Below are 20,939 nucleotides of genomic sequence, written 5' to 3'. Positions count from 1 at the left end.
AAAAGCTTGATTTTCCTGCTCCTCGGATGCTGCCTGACCTGCTGTTCTTTTCCAGCACCACTCTAATCTTTACTCTGATCTCCAGAATCTGCAGTCTTCACTTTCACCTAGAATTTAATGGAAGTGAGCAAGTTTTGAGAAGATTTGTAGGAGGTGATGTGTCTCACCTACCAGCCATGGAGTTAAGAGCCCTGTATCACCTTTTTGCAAGGCCCAAATTAATTGCCAATCAAGGTACTTCTAGATAGCAGTAAGTCTAACCCAGGATTAAATGGGGTCAAAGCATGGAAAATCCCATTCTCTGAGCATTTCTAGTCAATGACTATGCATTACTTGGCAGTGGCACTGAAGGGTGATGTGGAAATGCACTTGCCAGAGACACAGGTACCTTGGTCATAGGTAGTATGACAGGTGTGTGGAGTAGCATCAGCAGCAAGGACAGCATTTGGATCTCAAAACAGTCATCCCCACCTCCAATTCAACATTTGAACAACACCACCCAAAAGTCCAGCATCAGCCTCGCCAATCAACCTGTTCAAGGATGTTAAGACACCTTGAGCAGGTGGGATTTGAACCCAGACCTCCTAGCTCAGGAGTAGAACACTAGCAATGCACCAGAGTTCCTAAAGTTTGCCTTTTGGGCTTCCAAAAAGCAACTGTCCCATATGTCATGAGGTGAATACCATCAGCAGCAAGATGATACCATTAACTGTCCACTTAGTGGCCTCAATTGGTAGCGGATTGGGCTTAATCGAAGCAGATACAGGACCCCCACCGAGTCCTCTCTGGAGACAAATGCTTAATTCCACTCGATGTAGGGTAGAACACTTCAGCCATATCTAGTTGTGAAACAACTCGGCCAGGTCCATCGTAGCAGTTAGTAAAACAACCATAAATTACTCTTACCCATAAAAGTATCAATACAATTTAGAAAACTGATGAGCGAAATTGTTTGATACTGGTAACGGGGAAATCAATTTTAATATGTGGGAAAATTGAATAGCCACAAAGTACTTTAGTGACCCGGGAAAAATCATGGAACATACTCAATAAGAGCACATTTTTTTATATAAAGAAAAAACTGAATTATATTTTAAATTCTTGGTTATTTTGAAATAATCAGATCTTGCAATCTAATTCCACAGTTTTCCACAAATCAATTATTTTGCAAAATTGGACCACTTTACCTGTGGGTGCCTTTGGGAGAGATCTACACGACTGAGCATGGCCAGAACAAAGGCAGCTGTCTTACCAGTACCCGACTGAGACTGTGCAATCAGATTCTGAGGGCTGGAAAGAAATTTATACACAGAATGTCATGTAGAAAAAACACACTGGGAAAAATATATGGCACATCTGGCCACTAATATCAAGTATGAGAAACATACGGTTCTGCAAGCATCATGGGTAACGCTGTCTCCTGAATCTTTGAAGGCCTGTTAAATCCCATTCCATAGACTCCTTGCAGAAGATCTTTTTTCCTAGAAATTAGGAGAAATAATTCCAGCTTATTTAGGAAATCTACTACTGCACCTCACTTAAATTAATTAGCTGATAAATGGATGATCAGATGATCCTACCAATTATCCTCCTTTCATATGGAAAAAAGGCACCAATTTCCACTTTCTCGAATTCCAATTAATATTTGTCCAATAAATGTTTTTGCATACCTTCAACGCTAACGTTCATATCACGTTTTACTTCTAATTTGTAGTTTTTAAAATGAATACGACTTCAAGTATGTACAACTACTTATGCCAAGTAAAAAGATCCATTCAATGGCATCAGATGAAGGTACATAACTTTAACAAAAACACAAAGCTAATTAATTCAGTATTTAGTTAACTAAGTCTCAATCACGATATACAAATTGCTTTCTGCCTTGGGATAATAGTGCTCCAAATGTTATATACCTAAAGGTAATGGATGTAGGTTTGCTTGCTAAGCTTGGAGATTCATTTCCAGACGTTTCGTTACCTTACTAGGTAACATCTTCAGTGGGCCTCATGACCCTCTCTCACTAGTACCCTCACATACGGACAAGGAAGGACACCACTGGGACAACACATCCATCCTAGGGCAAGCCAAACAAAGGCACGCACGAGAATTCCTTGAAGCATGGCATTCCAACCGGAACTTTTTCAACAAACACATCGAGTTAAACCCCATCTACCACCCCCTGAGAAAGGAACAGGAAGTGACTTCACCACAGGAAATTACATCACCAACCCAAAGAAACCCAAACATATAAATAGAAAGAAGGAATTTTCAGCATTGCTTCACATGAGGCCCACTGAAGATGTTACCGAGTAAGGTAATGAAATGTCTGGAAATGAACCTCCAAGCTCAATGAGCAAACCTACATCCAAAACCTCAACGTGAGCTACAAACCTTCTCAAAACTCACTAAGACCTGAAGGTAAAGATTGCTTTATTAAGAAACTGGAGCTTATGTCCAAGCTGTACGTAATATAGGTGTTCAAAGTTATTTAAATACTTTCACAACATAAATAAGGAAAACTTCCTAGTGACTGAGTTGGTAATTTGACAGCATCATTTTAAGACCATAAGACATAGGAGCAGAAATTAGGTGATTCAGCCCATTGAATGGTGGAGCAGACTCAATCATGGCTAACAAGTTTCTCAAACCCATTCTCCCACTTTCTCCCAGTTATCCTTGATACTCAAGAACCTATCTATATACTTAATGACCTAGTCTCCACGACCTTCTGTGGCAATGAATTCTATAGATTCACCACTCTCTGGCCGAAGAAGTTTCTCCTTATCTCTATTCTAAAAGGTCTTCCCTTTACTTTAAAGCTGTGCCCTTGGGTCCTAGTCTCTCCTACAATTGGAAACATCTTCCCAACATGCTCTCTGTCCAGCCATTCAGTATTCTTAATGTTTCAATTAGATCCTCCCTCATCCTTCTAAACTCCATTAAACATAAACCCAGAGTCCTCAAACGTTGCTCATATGTGAAGCTTTTCATTCCTGGAACCATTCTCATGAACGTCCTCTGCACACTCCAGGCCCAGTAAATCCTTCCTGAGATATGGGGCCCAAAATTGTACACAATACTCCAAATGTGGTATGACCAGAGCTTTATATAGCGTCAGACATACAAACCTGCTTTTATATTCATGTCCTCTCAAAATAAATGCCATTATTGCATCTGCTTTCCTAACTACTGACTCAACCTGCAAGTTTACCTTGAGAGAATCCTGGTCAAGAATGCTCAAGTCTCTCTGCTCTTCAGACTTCTGATTTTTCACCCATTTAGAGAATAGTCCATGCTTCTATTCTTGCTACCAAAGTGCATGACCTCAAATACTTTGGAAGGTCAAATCTGAATGCTGAAGACAGGGTTAAAGATAAGATTCTTGGCAATGTGGAGGAACAGTAGTATCTTGGGGTCCACATACATAGATCCCTCAAAGTTGCCACCCAAGTTGATAGGGTTGTTAAGGAGGGTTATGGTGTTTTGCCTTTCATTAACTGGGGGCAGGAGTTTAAGAGCCCTGAGGTTTTGCTGCAGCTCTATAAAACCCTGATTAGGCCACACCTGGAATATTGAGTCCAGTTCTGGTAACCTCATTATACAAAGGATGCTTTAGAGAGGGTGCAGAGGAGATTTACCAGGATGCTGCCTTGATTGGAGGGCTTGTATTATGAAGAGAGATCGAGTGAGCTCAGGCATTTCACACTGGATAGGAGGAAGAGAAGTGATTTGATAAGAGGTGTACAAGTCAATGAGAGGCATAGAGAGTAAATAGCCAGAGACTTTTCCCAGGGCTATCACAAGAAGTCATAACTTTAAGGTCATTGGAGGGGGTATGGGATGGAGGCTGGGGGGTAAGGAGAGAGAGGAGAGAGAGAAGAGAAAAGAGAGAGAAAGGAGAGAGAAGAGAGAGAGAGAAGGATGTCAGATGTAGGTTTCTTCCGCAGTGTGTGGTGGTGCCAGCGGTGGTAGTTGAGTCAGAGACATTAGGGACAGTGAAGCAACTGCTGGACAAGCACAACCTAATAACAACACGAGCGAGAGAGGGGGCGAGAGAGAGAGGGGGCGAGAGAGAGAGGGGGCGAGAGAGAGATTGCATTGAGGGATGACTTTTAGCCAAGGCTACGAGCAGGGGCCACTTTTAAATGAGGTTGGGAATGGGGACTGCTTTTATAGGACCACCTGCAAGCAATTCAGGTCCTTCAACTTGTTCCACCATTCAATATTGAGGATATTGATGAATTCTGCTAATTATGTTTATGTGAGAGACCAAATACTTATACACATCACAGATAGAGAAGATACTGTTACACATATCTGCAACAACAATGAAAGGCTGTTCTAAGTAAGTAATACAAGTGTTCAGTTCTACAGCTGTTGTTTTTGAAATCAATAAAAAATATTTTCATAGAATACACAGCACAGAACAGATCAGTTAAATTATATCCCCCTACTAGGGAGTATGATTCACTCCAACTTCTTCCTTTCCTTCTTCACCTAACTCTAGTCCCTCTTCCCCTCCCAGCTTGTTCTGCATCTATATTATTGAGCTCAAAGTAGAGTGTTCCACATAATCATGACTCATATGGGGAAATTTAGTTACTCCTGAATTTCCTTTTTAACTTCTTCCATGTCTACCTTATATCACTAATCTTTAATTTTTAGTTTTGAAACTGTATTTTCTTTGCTCAAAACTGGAATTGTGTGGCTTTATTCTCTAAGTACTTACGAACTTAAATGTTCTCTACTCGATACAAAACTTATTGGTCTCTAGCCAGATGTATCAAAAACCTGGCAGCCTTTCAGGGCTCACAACATATGAGTAAAAGTAGCACTACAAAACAAAAACACTCCAAGTGATTCAGAGCAATACGCTGAACAATGTGGACAAAACAAAGGTATTTGATAAAGTGATCACCTAATGAGAGACATATGGTCACAAGAAAATAAAAGCTGGGAACTTTGGGAAAAAGTCAAAACAACAGCAGTTTTAAAAGGGGAAAAACAAAGGAAGCACATGGTGAGGTCACTGCAGGGGTGAGGGAGAGGGAAGGGGGGAGGGGGGGAGAAAGAAACTGACACGACAATGAGACTGCACAGTTACTGCCGTTGCTGTTTGAATTCATGCATCGCTGGACATTGGAGTGTGTTTGGGAATATTAACAAACAGTGAAATTCACAATTGATCTTGGAGAAACTGTTTGGACAAAGTCACAGCACAGAAACAGATAAGTGGATTGTTTTAAGTGTGGCCTACAGAAAGTCTGCAGTAGTGATTAAAGTGGTTTCTTTCTTGATTATGTTTTTTGAGATATGTCTCTTGATTAAACTTGAAATATAAGTCATAACTATTAATTTAACCCGGGGCAGTGTTTTGTAGAGGAATAAGACGTGTTATTTTCTGGGTCTGTAGATTGTGAAGGAGCAAAACTGGCCTTTAGTAGAGTGATATGCGCTTTTTCTCAGATGTGGGAATTTAAAGAGAGTTTAAGGGTTACTGCAGATTAGATCTGCAATAAATGCTGATGGTTGCGAATTCTATCAAATCGAATGGATCGATTGGAGAGACAGTTTGAAGCAATGAGGAATTTGCAACAGCAACGGTATGTGATGGATGGCAGTGATACGAAGGGGGGGGTGGGGGTCTCAGACACAGTCACATAGATGGGTTAACTCCAAAAAAAGGTAAGAGAGGTCAGCAAGAGTCTTCTGTGGCTATCCCCATTTCAAACAAGTATGCTGTTTTGCAAAGTGTAGAGGGTGATTGATTCACAGGGGAACGTAGCACGAACAGCCAAGTTTCTGGTATTGAGACTGGCTCTAATGCAATGAGGGGTACTTCTAGTTCCAAGAGATCAACTGTGTTCAAGGTACAGACAGACATTTCTGAGGCCATCAGCGAAAAACCAGAATGGTGTGTTGTTTCCCTGGTGCCAGGATCAAGGACGTCTCAGAGAGGGTGTTCTCACGGGGGAGAAGGGCAAGCAAGAGGTCGTTGTCCACAGTGAAACCAGTGACATAGGAAGGGAAAAGATTGAGATTCTGAAGGGAGATTACAGATAGTTAGGCAAGGAATTAGAAAAAGGAGGTCCTCGAGAGTCATAGAAAGATAGAACATAGAAAGATACAGCGCAGTACAGGCCCTTCGGCCCTCGATGTTGCGCCGACCGAATCCTACCTAACCTACACTAGCCCAATAACTTCCAAATGCCTATCCAATGCCCGCTTAAATGACCATAAAGAAGGAGAGTTCACCACTGCTACTGGCAGGGCATTCCATGAACTCACAACCCGCTGTGTAAAGAATCTACCCCTAACATCTGTCCTATACCTACCACCCCTTAATTTAAAGCTGTGTCCCCTAGTAACACCTGACTCCATTAGCGGTAAAAGGTTCTCAGTGTCGACCCTATCTAAACCCCTAATCATCTTATACACCTCTATCAAATCTCCCCTAAACCTTCTCTTCTCCAATGAGAACAGCCCCAAGTGCCTCAGCCTTTCCTCATAAGATTTTCCTACCATTCCAGGCAACATCCTGGTAAACCTCCTCTGCACTCGTTCCAATGCCTCCACATCCTTCCTATAGTATGGCGACCAAAACTGCACACAATACTCCAGATGAGGCCGCACCAGAGTCTTATACAGTTGCAACATGACCTCAGGACTCCAGAACTCAATTCCTCTACCAATAAAGCCCAGTACACCATATGCCTTCCTCACAGCACTATTTACCTGGGTGGCAACTTTCAGAGATCTGTGTACATGGACACCAAGATCCCTCTGCTCATCCACACTACCAAGTAGCCTACCATTAGCCCAGTAATCCATCTTCTTGTTACTCCTACCAAAGTGAATGACTTCACACTTAGCTACATTGAATTCCATTTGCCACATTTCTGCCTAGCTCTGCAACTTATCTATATCCCACTGTAACCTACCACTTCCTTCCTCACTATCCACAACTCCACCGACTTTTGTGTCATCCGCAAACTTGCTTACCCAGCTTTCAAGCCCTTCCTCTAGATCATTTATAAAGATAACAAAAAGCAATGGTCCCAAAACAGATCCTTGTGGTACACCGCTAGTAACTGCACTCCAAGATGAACATAGTCCATCAACTACTACCCTCTGTCTCCTTCCAGCCAGCCAATTCCTAATCCAAACCTCTAATGTATCCTCAATGCCATACCTCCGTAGTTTTAGCATTAGCCTACCATGGGGAACCTTATCGAACGCCTTACTAAAATCCATATACACAACATCTACTGCTTTACCCTCGTCCACTTCCTTAGTCACCTTCTCAAAGAACTCAATAAGTTTTGTGAGGCACGACCTGCCCTTCACAAAACCATGCTGGCTATCCTTGATCACGTTATTCCTATCCAGATGTTCATAAATCTTATCCCTTACCATTCTCTCTAAGACTTTGCCCACCACTGAAGTCAGACTCACTGGCCTATAGTTACTAGGGCTATCCCTACTCCCTTTCTTGAACAAGGGGACCACATTCGCTATCCTCCAGTCCTCTGGTACTATTCCCGTTGACAATGACGACATAAAAATCCAGGCCAATGGCTCTGCTATCTCCTCCCTAGCTTCCCATAGAATCCTAGGGTAAATGCCATCAGGCCCAGGAGACTTATCTATTTTCATCCTCTCCAATATTCCCAGAACCACTTCCCTGCATATTTCCAGGCCATCCATTCTAATCATTTGTGACTCCATATTCACATCAGCAACAGTGTCCTGTTCCTGAGTGAATACTGATGAAAAGTATTGATTTAGTGTCTCTCCAATCTCCTCCGCCTCCACACACAACTTCCCAGTCATAATATCTGGATTACAGGTGGCACGGTGGCACAGTGACTAGCACTGCTGCCTCACAGCGCCAGAGACCCGACCTCAGGTGACTGACAGTGTGGAGTTTGCACATTCTCCCCGTGTCCACGTAGGTTTCCACCAGGTGCTCCGGTTTCCTCCCATAATCCAAAAATGTGCAGGTTAGGTGAATTGGCCATGCTAAATTGCCCGTAGTGTTAGGTGCAGGGGTAAACATATGGGAATGGGTCTAGGTGGGTATGCGTCGGCGGGTTGGTGTGGACTTGTTGGGCCGAAGGGTCTGTTTCCACACTAAGTAATCTAAAAAAAAGTAATCTACTCCCACTGCCACGAGCTAGTGAGGGCAGGAATAGGAGGATAGAGCAGATGAATGCATGGCTGAGGAGCTGGTGTATGGGAGAAGGATTCACATTTTTGGACCACTGGAATCTCCTTTGGGGTAGAAGTGACTGTACAAAGAGGACGGATTGCACCTAAATTGCAAGGGGATTAATATACTGGCAGGGAGATTTGCTAGAGCTGCTCGGGCGAATTTAAACTAGTAAGGTGGGAGTGCGGGATCCATGGAGATATGGGGAAAGAGATCAATCTGAGACTGGTACAGTTGAGAACAGAAGCAAATCAAACAGTCAGGGCAGGCAGGGACAAGGTAAGACTAATAAATTAAACTGCATTTATTTTAATGCAAGGGGCCTAAACAGGGAAGGCAGATGAACTCAGGGCATGGTTCGGAACATGGCACTGGGATATCACAGTAATTACAGAAACATGGCTCAGGGATGGGCAAGACTGGCAGTTTAATGTTACAGGATACAAATGCTACAGAAAGGATAGAAAGGGAGGTGAGAGAGGAGGGGCAGTGGCGTTTTTGATAAGGGATACCATTACAGTTGTACTGAGGGAGGATATTCCCAGGGAAGTTATCTGGGTGGAACGGAGAAATAAGAAAGGGATGATCACTTTATTGGGATTGTATTTTATACCCCCTAATAGTCAAAGGGAAATTGAAAAAGAAACTTGTAAGGAAATCTCAGCTATCTGTAAGAATAATAGGGTGGTTATGGTAGGGGATTTTAACTTTCCAAACATAGACTGGAGACTGCCATAGTGTTGAGGGTTTAAATGGAGAGGAATTTGTTAAGTGTTTACAAGAATTTTTTCTGATTCAATACGTGGATGTACCTACGAGAGAAGGTACAAAACTTGACCTACTCTTGGGAAATAAGGCAGGACAGGTGACTGAGGGTCAGTGGGGGAGCAATTTGGGACCAGCAACCATAATTCTATGAGATTTAAAATAGTGATGGAAAAGGATAGACCAGATCAAAAAATATTGAAGTTTAAATTAGAGAAAGACCAATTTTGACAGTATTATAGAACATAGAACATAGAAAGATACAGCGCAGTACAGGCCCTTCGGCCCTCGATGTTACGCCGATCGAATCCTACCTAACCTACACTAGCCCAATAACTTCCAAATGCCTATCCAATGCCCGCTTAAATGACCATAAAGAAGGAGAGTTCACCACTGCTACTGGCAGGGCATTCCATGAACTCACAACCCGCTGTGTAAAGAATCTACCCCTAACATCTGTCCTATACCTACCACCCCTTAATTTAAAGCTGTGTCCCCTAGTAACACCTGACTCCATTAGCGGTAAAAGGTTCTCAGTGTCGACCCTATCTAAACCCCTAATCATCTTATACACCTCTATCAAATCTCCCCTAAACCTTCTCTTCTCCAATGAGAACAGCCCCAAGTGCCTCAGCCTTTCCTCATAAGATTTTCCTACCATTCCAGGCAACATCCTGGTAAACCTCCTCTGCACTCGTTCCAATGCCTCCACGTCCTTCCTATAGTATGGCGACCAAAACTGCACACAATACTCCAGATGAGGCCGCACCAGAGTCTTATACAGTTGCAACATGACCTCAGGACTCCGGAACTCAATTCCTCTACCAATAAAGCCCAGTACACCATATGCCTTCCTCACAGCACTATTTACCTGGGTGGCAACTTTCAGAGATCTGTGTACATGGACACCAAGATCCCTCTGCTCATCCACACTGCCAAGTAGCCTACCATTAGCCCAGTAATCCATATTATGCAAGAACTTTCAAAAGCTGATTGGGAGCAGGTAAAGGGACGGTTAGAAAATGGGAAGCCTCTAGCAATGAGATAAAAAGAATCCTGAGAAAGTATATTCCTGTTAGGGTGAAAGAAAAGGCTGGTAGGTAAGGGGAATGTTGGATGACTTAAAAAAATTGAGGGTTTGGTTAAGAAAAAGAAGGAAGCATATGTCAGGTATGGACAGGATAGATCGAGTCAATTCTTAGAAGAGTACAAGGGCTGTAGGAGTATACTTGAGGGAAATCAGGAGGGCAAAAAGGGGACATGAGATAGCTTTGGCAAATAGAATTAAGGAGAATCCAAAGGGTTTTTACAAATGCATTAAGGACAAAAGGGTAACTAAGGAAAGAATAGGGCCCCTCAAAGATCAGCAAGGTGGCCTTTGTATGGAGCCGCAGAAAATGCGGGAGATACTAAATGAGTATTTTGCCTCAGTATTTACTATGGAAAAGGATATGAATGGATGTACAGCACAGAAACAGACCCTTCGGTCCAACTCATCCATTCCGACCAGATATCCCAACCTAACTTAGTCCCATATCCCTCTAAACCCCTCCTATTCATATACCCACCCTAATGCCTTTTAAATGCTGTAATTGTACCAGCCTTCATCACTTCCTCTGGTAGCTCATTCCACGTATGCACTAACCTCTACGTGAAAAGGTTGCTCCTTAGGTCTCTTTTATATCTTTCCCCCTCACCCTAAATCTATGCCCTCTAGCTCTGGACTCCCCCACCCCAGGGAAAATACTTGTCTATTTATCTTATCCATGCCCCTCACGATTTTGTATACCTCTGTAAGGTCATACCTCAGCTTCTGGCGCTCCAGAGAAAATAGCCCCAGGTTATTCAGCCTCTCCTTGTAGCTCAAATCCACCAATCCTGGTGACGTTCTCAAAATCTTTTCTGAACCCTTTCGAGTTTCACAACATCCTTCCAATAGGAAGGAGACCAGAATTTCACAAAATATTCCAAAAATGGCCTAACCAATGTCCTGTACAGCCACAATATGACCTCCCAACTCCTATACTCAATGCTCGGACCAATAAAGGAAAGTATACCAAACACTAGCACGATAGAACATAGAACAATACAGCGCAGAACAGGCCTGTGGCCCTCTATGTTGCTCCGACTTTTGAACTCATCTAAGCACATCCCCCCTACACTATCCCATCATCATCCATGTGCTTATCCAAAGATTGTTTAAATCTTCCTAATGTGGTTGAGTTAACTACATTGGCAGGCAGGCATTCCAAGCCTTTACACTGAGTAAAGAACCTGCCTCTGACATCTGTCTTAAATCTATTACTCCTCAATTTGTAGTTATGCCCCCTAGTACAAGCTGAAGTCGTCATCCTAGGAAAAAGACTTTCACTGTCTATCCTATCTAATCCTCTGATCATCTTGTATGCCTCTATCAAATCCCCTCTTAGCCTTCTTCTCTTCAAATGAGAACAGACCCAAGTCCCTCAGCCTTTCCTCATAAAACCTTCCCTCAAGACCAAGCACCATCCTGGTAAATTTCCACTGCAACTTTTCCAATGCTTCCACACCCTTCCCGAAATATGACGACCAGAACTATAGCTGCAAATGTGTTGCTGGTCAAAGCACAGCAGGTTAGGCAGCATCTCAGGAATAGAGATGCTCGAATAGAGTATTCCTGATGAAGGGCTCATGCTCGAAACATCGAATTCTCTATTCCTGAGATGCTGCCTAACCTGCTGTGCTTTGACCAGCAACACATTTGCAGCTGTGATCTCCAGCATCTGCAGACCTCATTTTTTACTCGACTGACCAGAACTATACACAATATTCCAAGTGTAGCCACAGTAGGGGTTTGTATTTTTGCAGCATGACAAGGCGGCTCCGGAACTCAATCTCTCTCCCAATGGAACCTAACACACCATCACACCATATGCCTTCTTAACAGCACTATCAACCTGGGTGGCAACTTTTAGGGATCTATGTACATGGACTCCAAAATCCCTCTGCACATCCACACTACCAAGAATCTTTCCATTGGCCCAGTATTCTGCCTTCCTGTTATTCTTCACAAAGTGAATCACCTCACATTTAGCTGCACTGAACTCCATTTGCCAACTCTCAGCCCAATTCTGCAGTTTATCCAAGTCCCCCTGCAACCTGTAACATTCTTCCAAACTGTCCACTACTTCATCATTAGCGTCATCTCCAAACTTGCTAGTCCATCCACCTATGCCCGTGTCTAAGTCATTTATAAAAATGACAAACAGCGGTGGTCCCAAAACAGATCCTTGTGGCATACCACTAGTAACTGGACTCCAGGCTGAATATTTTCCATCAACCAGCACTCACTGCCTTCTCTCAGAAAGCCAGTTTCTAATCCAAAATCGAAAAATCACCTCAGTCCCATGCCCCTGCATTTTCTCCAACAGCCTACCATGTGGAATCTTATCAAAGGTTTTACTGAAGTCCATGTATACCATGTCAACTGCCCTACCCTCATTCACATGCTTGGTCACCTTCCCAAAAAACTCTAAGGTTTGTGAAACATGACCTGCTTTTGTCAAAACCAGGTTGACTATCTGAAATCAAATTGTTGTCTGCTAGACAATTATAAATCCTATCGCTTACAATCCTTTCCAAACTTTTCCTACAACAGACGTAAGGCTCACTGGTCATCTCTACTGCCCTTCTTGAACAAGGACACAGCATTGCAATCTTCTGGTCCTCTGGTACTAAACCTGTAGACAATGATGACTCAGAGATTCTCCTTTTCCCAGAGTGAAAACTGTTGAGAAATATTCGTTTAGCACCTCTCCGATCTCCACAGGGCCCACACACAACTCCCACTCTGTTTTTGACTGGCCCTATTCCTACCCTTGTCATCCTTTTATTCCTCACTTACCTATAGAAAGCTTTAGGGTTCTCCTTTATTCTACCTGCTAAAGACTGCTCATGTCCCCTCAATGCTCTTCTTGACTCTCTTTAAATCCTTCCTAGCTAATCTGTAACTCTCCATTGCCTCGTCTGAACCATCTCGTCTCAATGTTACACAAAGCTCCTTCTTCTGCTTGACTAGAGATGCAATTTCTGTAGTACACCACTATCCCCCTACCTTATCGCTTCCTCCCTTCCTGACAGGGACATACCAATGAAGGACACACAGCAGTACGGTGGCACAGTAGTTGGCACTGCTGCCTCACAGCACCAGAGACCTGGGTTCAATTCCTTCCTCAGGCAACTGTCTGTGTGGAGCTTGCACATTCTCCAGTGTCTGCTTGGGTTTTATCTGGGTGCTCTGGTTTCCTCCCACAGTCCAAAAATGTGCAAGTCAGGTGAACTGGTCATGCTAAATTGCCCGTAGTGTTAGGTGAGGGGGTAAATGTAGGGGAATGGGTCTAGGTGGGTTGCTCTTCAGAGGGTCGGTGTGGACTTGTTGGGCCGAAGGGCCTGTTTCCACACTAAGTAATCTAATCTAAATTGTTAATATCTGTTCCTTAAACCAGCTTCACATTTTAAGTGTCCCCATCTGTTTGCATTTTGCAACTGAATTATGGTCACTCTCTCCAAGGGGCTCACCTACCACTAAAATCAAAATCTGGCCTGGTTCATTAACAAACACCAGATCCAGTATGGCCTCCCCTCTTGTTGGCCCTTCGACATACTGTGTCAGAAAACCCTCCTGATCCATCCAACATACAAGAGTTTTAGCATTTCCAGTCAATGCTGGGGAAGTTAAAATCCCCCATAATGATCACCCTGTTCCTTTCACTCCCACTTAGAATCATGTTACCAATCCTCTCCTCCACCTCCCTGGAACTCTGTCGAGGCCTATAAAAAAAACTCCCAGCAGTGTGACCTCTCCTCTTCTGTTTCTAACCTCAGCAGACAAATCCTCATCAAACGTTCTTGCAGCCACCATTGTACTATCCTTGACTAACAAGGCCACACTGCCCCCTCTTTTTACCACCGCCCCTGTTCTTAATGAAAGAACTAAACCCTGGAACCTGCAACATCCATTCCTCACCCTGCTCTATCCATGTCTCCAAAATGGCCACGCCATCGAAGTCCCAGGTACCTATCCATGCTGCAAGCTCACCGACCTTATTTTGAATACTTCTGGCATTTAAGTAGACAGACCAAATCAGCTTGCTGTCTGCCAGGACATTCCTGTGATTGTGAAATCCAGTCCATGCCCTCCCTACTCTCATTCTCCTGTGCACTGGAACTACACCTCAGGTTCCCATCCCTCTGCTGAGCTGGTTTAAACCCACCCGAATAGCGCCAACAAACTTCCCAACCAGGATATTCGTACCCCTCAAGTTCAAGTGAAGACCATCCTGTTTGTAGAGGTCCCATCTTTCCCAGCATGAGCCCCAATTATCCAAGTACCTGAAACCCTCCCTCCTGCACGATCCCTGCAGCCACATGTTTAGCTGACATCTCTCCCTATTCCTTGCCTCGCTATCACGTGACACGGGTTACAGGCCAAAGATTCCTATCTACCTGCAACTCTACTTTCAAGGAACTATGAATGTGAACTCCAAGGTCTCTTCATTCAGCAACACATCCCAGGACCTTACTGTTAAGTGTACAATCCCTCTAAGATTTGCTTTTCCAAAATGTAGCACCTCGCATTTCTTGAAATTAAGCTCCATCTTCCACTCCTCAGGCCATTGGCCAATCTGATCAAGATCTCGTTGTACTGAGGGAACCTTCTTCACTGTCCACTACACCTCCAATTTTGGTGCCAACTGCAAACTTACTAACTATACCTCCTATGTTCACAGCCAAATCATTTATATAAATGACAAAAAGTAGCAGACCCAGCACTGATCCTTGTGGCACACGACTGGTCACAGGATTCCAGTCTGAAAAGCAATCCACTACCACCACTCTGTCTTCTCCCTTTGAGCCAGACCTGTATCCAAGTGGTTACTCCTCCCTGAATTCCATAAACCTTGTCAACCAGTCTCCCATAAGGAACTTTGTCAAATGCCTTAGTGAAGTCCATACAGATCACATCCACCACTCTCCCTTATCAATCCTCTTTGTCACTTCTTCAAAAAGCTCAATCAAGTTCATGAGACATGAATTCGCCCACACACAGCCACAGTGACTATCCCAAATCAGTCCTTGCCCTTCCAAATACATGTACATCCTATCCCTCCGGATTCCCTCCAATAACTTGCCCACCATCAATGTCAGGCTCTGGATTAGTTGTGCTGGAAGAGCACAGCAGTTCAGGTAGCATCGAGGAGCAGTAAAATCGACGTTTCGGGCCAAAGCCCTTCATCAGGAATAAAAGTAGAGAACCTGAATGGTGGAGAGATAAGCTAGAGGAGGGTGGGGGTGGGGAGAAAGTACCATAGAGTACAATAGATGAGTGAGGGAGGGGATGAAGATGATAGGTCAGGGAGGAGGGTGGAGTGGATAGGTGGAAAAGAAGATAGGCAGGTAGGACAAGTCATGGGGACAGTGCTGAGCTGGAAGTTTGGAGCTAGGGTGAGGTGGAGGAAGGGGAAACGAGGAAACTGTTGAAGTCCATATTGATGCCCTGGGGTTGAAATGTTCCACAAATGTGGCTGTGGTAGTGGGTTTGTTTCAGGACATGGTTGAAGAGCTCACTAGTCTATAGTTCCCTGGCTTTTCCTGACCACATTTCTTAAATAGTAGCACATTAGCCAACCTCCAGTCTTCCAGTGCCTCACCTGTGACTATCGATATCCAAACATCTCAGCAAGGGTGTCAGCAACCACTTCCCTAGCTTCCTAGAGTTCTCAGGTACACCCATCAGATCCTGGGGATTTATCCACCTTTATGCGTTTCGACATTCAGCACCACCTCCTCTGTAATATGGACATTTTTCAAGATGTCACCAACTATTTCCCTTCATTCTATATCTTCTATGTCCTTCTCCACAGTAAACACTGATGCAAAATACTCATTTAGTATCTTGCACATCTCCTGCGTCTCCACACAGAGGCTGCCTTGTTCGTCTTTGAGGGGCCGCATTCTCTACCTAGTTAGCCTTTTGTCTTTAATGAATTTGTAAAAACCCTATGGATTCTCCTTAACCTTATTTGTCAAAGCTATCTCATGTCCCCCTTTTGCTCTCCTGATTTCCCTCTTAAGGGTTCATTTATATTCTAAGGATTCACTCCATCTCTCCCACCTATACCTGACATATGCTGCTTCTTAACCAAACCTTCAATTTTTCTAGTCATCTAGCATTCCCTACACCTAACAGCCTTTCCTTTCACCCTAACGGAAATATACTGTCTCTAGATTCTCGTTATTTCATTTTTGAAGGCTTCCTATTTTCCAGCCATCCCTTTACCTGACAGCATCTGCCACCAATCAGCTTAGAAAGTTCTTGCCGAATACCGTCAAAATGAGCTTTTCTACAATTTAGAACTTCGACTTTTAGATGCGACTTATCCTTTTCCATCACTATTTTAAAACTAATAGAATTATGGTTGCTGGTCCCAAAGTGCTACCCCACTGACACCTCAGTCACCTGCCCTGCCTTATTTCCCAAGAGTAGGTCAACACTATGGCATCTCAGTCTATGTTTGGAATGTTAAAATCTGCTACCATAACCACCCTATTAGTTGAACAGATAACTGAAATCTCCTTACAAATTCCTCAATTTCCCACTGATTATGGGGGGACTACAATACAATCCCAATAAGGTGATCTCTCTTTCTTATTTCCCTGTGCCATCCAAATAACTTCCCTGGATATATTCCCAGGAATACCCTCCCTAAGTACAGCAGTAATGCTGTCCCTTACCAAAAACGCCACTCCCCCTCCTCTCTTGCTCTCCTTCCGGTAGCATTTGAATCCTGGAACATTAAGCTGCCACGTCCTGTCCATGCCTGAGTCATGTTTCTGTAAAGTGCTATGTTATCCCAGTCCCATGTTCCTAACCATGCTGAGTTCATCTGCTTTCCCTGTTAGGCCTTTTACACAGAAGTAAGTACAGTTTAATTTATCAGTCCTACCTTGTTTTCTGCTTTGTTCCTACTTGCCCTGACTGTTTGACTGGCTCCCTTTTCCCAATTGTACCAGTCCCAGATTGATCTCTTTCCTCACTAACAATGACAGACATTTAAGAAAACAGCTGGAAATTCTCAGAAATTTTTGTAGTGATTCAGTCACAGATGTCCAACTCACCCGTGCTGATCAGATTCCTAACCTAATCTAATCCCATTTGTCAGTATTTGGCCTATATCCTTCTAAACCCTTCCTAATTACAGATCCATCCAGATGCCTTTTAAATGTTGTAATTGTACTAGCCTCTGGCAGCTCATTCTATACACGCGCCACCCGAGTAAAAAGGTTGCCCCTTAGGTCCTTTTAAATTTTTCCTTTCACCCTAAACCTATGCCCTCACGTTCTGGATTCTCCCTACCCAGGGAAAAGACCTCATCTATTACCCTATCCATGCATCTCATGATTTTGTAAACATCGATAAGGTCACCCCTCAGCCTCTGACACTCCACGGAAAAAAAGCCCCAGCCTATTCAAACTCTCCCTATAGCTCAAATCCTCCAACCCTGGCAACATTCTTATAAATCTTTCCTTTCAAGTTTCACAACATCCTCCCTATAGGAAGGAGAACAGAATTACACAATTTTCCAACAGTGGCCTAATCAATGTCCCATAAGGCTGCAACATAACCTCCAAACTCCCATAACCAATGGGCGGCACGGTGGCACAGTGGTTAGCACTGCTGCCTCACAGCACCAGAGACCTGGGTTCAATTCCCGCCTCAGGCGACTGACTGTGTGGAGTTTGCACGTTCTCCCCGTGTCTGCGTGGGTTTCCTCCGGGTGCTCTGGTTTCCTCCCACAGTCTAAAGATGTGCAGGTCAGGTGAATTGGCCAAGCTAAATTGCCCCTAGTGTTAGGTAAAGAGTAAATTTAGGGATATGGGTAGGTTGTGCTTCGGCGGGTCGGTGTGGACTTGTTGGGCCGAAGGGCCTGTTTCCACACTAAGTAATCTAATCTAATCTAATCTAAAGGAAAGCATACCAAACACCTTCCCTATCCTATCTACCTATGACACCATTTTCAAGGAATTATGAAACTGCACTCCAAGGTCTCGTGTCGTCCCATTCACCCCTTAATTGAAGCAAAACTCAGAATAGTTTTACCTCCCAAGGAGGGAGAGGGGGAGACAGGGAGAGAGGGAGACAGCACGCAATCGCCCATGTGCACAGAAGGAGTAGTTCATGGTCTTTTCTGGAACAGCAGTTTCTCAACGCACTTTATAGTCATTTTACAGGGGGGAGCATGCAGATAAGGTAACATACATATTAAGTGGGTGACCATTACAATCAACCAGTATCAATAGCAGAGACCAAACCTTTTACTGTTACACAGTGAGTGTTCTTAACCTTGTTAACTAGATTCATACAATGGATACTTTTCCTCATTAGCTGACCTTGCATACTGAATGCTTCCAATATTGTTAAATGGCTCTACATAATGACTGCCTTTCCATCTTGTTAACCTATTATCCTTGCCTCCATCACTCCACTGTTGACTATGTTCTTATTTGATGAGTCATGCTCAGCTGAATTTTTTTCACAAAACTCAGAACTTAACTCTTTCACTGCCTGCTTATACCCTACACATATTTTCATTTTGATCTGTCTTTCCAAAATGCAGCACCTCATATTTATGTAAATTAAACTCCATCTACCAATTCTGAGCCCATTGGCCCATCTGATCAAGATTCTATTGTATTCAGAGCAACCTTCTTTGCTGTCCACCACATCTCCAATTTTGGTCGCATCTACAAAATTATATCTTTTATGTTCATGTCCAAATCTTTTATATAAATGAGGGAGTAGTATTCTAAAGGGGCGATAAACCAACTGTGATTAACTTAAGGATAGTTTCAAATTGAAAGAGGAAAAAACAATGTGGCAGAAATGAGCGGTAAGGCAGAATTTTGAGAATTTTTTAAATCCAAAGATGATTAAAAAAGGAAAGAAATAAACTATGAAGGTAAACTACTGAGTAACATTATAAACACAGTTCTAAAAGCTTCTTTAAATACAGGGGCTCTTTATAATTTATGGACATCTGACTTACAAAACTCATTTTGGAATGTAATCCCACACAGGAGTATATTAATTTTAAAGATTCAAAATACAAAAGGTTCCTTATACTTACAAATGGCTATATTACGCTGTCCTACATGTTCTGACTTGGGTACAAGTTAACCCTTGAACTGACTGAAGAATGGAACCCGTTCACACAATCTGGGGGCTGTCTGTATATAATAAAGCGGCCAAAGCGAACTTAGACCCCCAACAGAACAAGGCTGGAGAAATATTAAGGGGATGTGAATAAATACTTTTCATCAGTTTTCATGGTAGAGGACATTAATAGCATACCAAAAATATTAAATAATCACAGGGCTCAAAAAGGCAGGTGGTAATAAACATAATAAATATCACTAAAGAAAAAGTATGGGGGAAACTAATGGAGCTTAAGGCTAAAAAGTCCCTGAACCTGATGGGCTGCATCCAAGAACTGTTAACAAAGTAGCCCCAGTGATAGTGGATGCATTGAATTGAAAAACTGCCAATATAGTGCAACAAAAATAGAAATTGCTGGGAAAGCTCAGTGAGTCTGGCAGCATCCATGGAGAAAAATCATAACTAACATTTCGGGTTGAGTGACCCTTCAAGTCCAAACATGTGCCCTTATTAAAAAGGAGACAAAAATACTTAACTATGGGCCAGTGACCTTAACAACTGTCACTGGGAAAATATGGAGTCTTTTATAAAAAGGTCATAAAGACAAAGGATTTAAAATACTAAAACAAAGTGATCAGCATGGCTTCATGAAGGGAAAAATCATGCCTTAAAATTTTATCACAATTCTTTGAGTTAACACCCAGGATAAAGAGGAAGCAGCTGATACGATCTACTTCGCTTTCCAAAGGTTTTTCAATAAGGTATTGCCTATAAGGCTACTTAAGATTAAAGGTCATCAAAGTTTGTGAGAAGATTTGTAGCTCGGGTGCTCATTGTTGTGGTTCTGTTCGCCGAGCTGGGAGTTTTTGTTGCATACTAAAACTCCCAGCTCGGCGAACAGAACCACAACATTAAAGGTCATGGTGTGGGTGGCAGTATATTAGCAAGGATAGAGGATTGGCGAACAGGAATACAGAACTGGGATACGGGAGTATTCTCAGCACAGCAACCTGCAATTACTCAAGGGCCACAAGGACGTGCTGAGAGTATAATTATTTACAATATATTGATGAATTGGATGATGGAATTGAATGTACTATTGCCAAGTTTGTGAATGACAAAAAAAAAGGAAGGCAAGTAATGAAGGTAATACAATGAATCTGCAGAGGGATACAGACAGCTTCAGAGCATGGGCAAAAACTTGGCATATGGAATATAATGTAAGGAAATGTAATGTAACTTTAGCAGAAGGAATAGGAGAGCTGAAGGAAATATAAATGGAGAAAGGCTGTCGAAACCTGCAGCATGAATGGACTGAGATCCATATGCAAAAATCACAAAGCTGCCATTCAAGTTCAGTGGGCTATAGGAAAGGCAAATGGACCGTTGATCTTTATAATCAAAGGAAAGAGAGTATAAAATTAGGAAGATTCTGGTAAAATTATACAAGGTACTGGTCAAACCATACCTAGAATACTATGAACAGTTTTGATCGCTTTAGCTGATGAAAGATGTCATGGCATTAGAGGTTGTCTGGAGAAGGTTCACTAGGTTGATTTCAGGATTAAAAACTGACTAATGAGGTGAGGTTGAGTAGTTTGGTCATGGAGTTTAGAAGAATGAGGGGAAGCTTTATTGTGACAAAATTCTTAGAGTGCTTATCAGAGAAGATACTGAGGGGTTGCTTCCCTATGTGAGAGTGTCTAGGAGGAGAGGGCATAGTCTCAGAGGATAGTCAATCAATCTGTGGAATTCTTTAGTGTAGAG

General features: G+C 42.9%; 1 protein-coding gene across 1 annotated transcript in view; it reads right to left on the bottom strand.

Moving 5' to 3' along the window:
* Positions 1 to 20,939, bottom strand: part of ddx19a (DEAD-box helicase 19a) — a 90,708-nt gene that overhangs the window by 27,089 nt on the left and 42,680 nt on the right. Inside the window, exons 5-6 of the mRNA XM_060851854.1 lie at positions 1,389 to 1,481; positions 1,188 to 1,290 (exon numbers count right to left, since the gene is read on the bottom strand). Of these exons, the coding sequence (XP_060707837.1) occupies positions 1,188 to 1,290; positions 1,389 to 1,481 (196 nt within the window). The remainder of the gene's footprint in view (positions 1 to 1,187; positions 1,291 to 1,388; positions 1,482 to 20,939) is intronic.

Source organism: Hemiscyllium ocellatum, chromosome 37, assembly GCF_020745735.1.
Source record: "Hemiscyllium ocellatum isolate sHemOce1 chromosome 37, sHemOce1.pat.X.cur, whole genome shotgun sequence".
Lineage (NCBI taxonomy): Eukaryota > Metazoa > Chordata > Chondrichthyes > Orectolobiformes > Hemiscylliidae > Hemiscyllium > Hemiscyllium ocellatum.
This window is presented reverse-complemented; position numbering and strand designations above follow the sequence as displayed.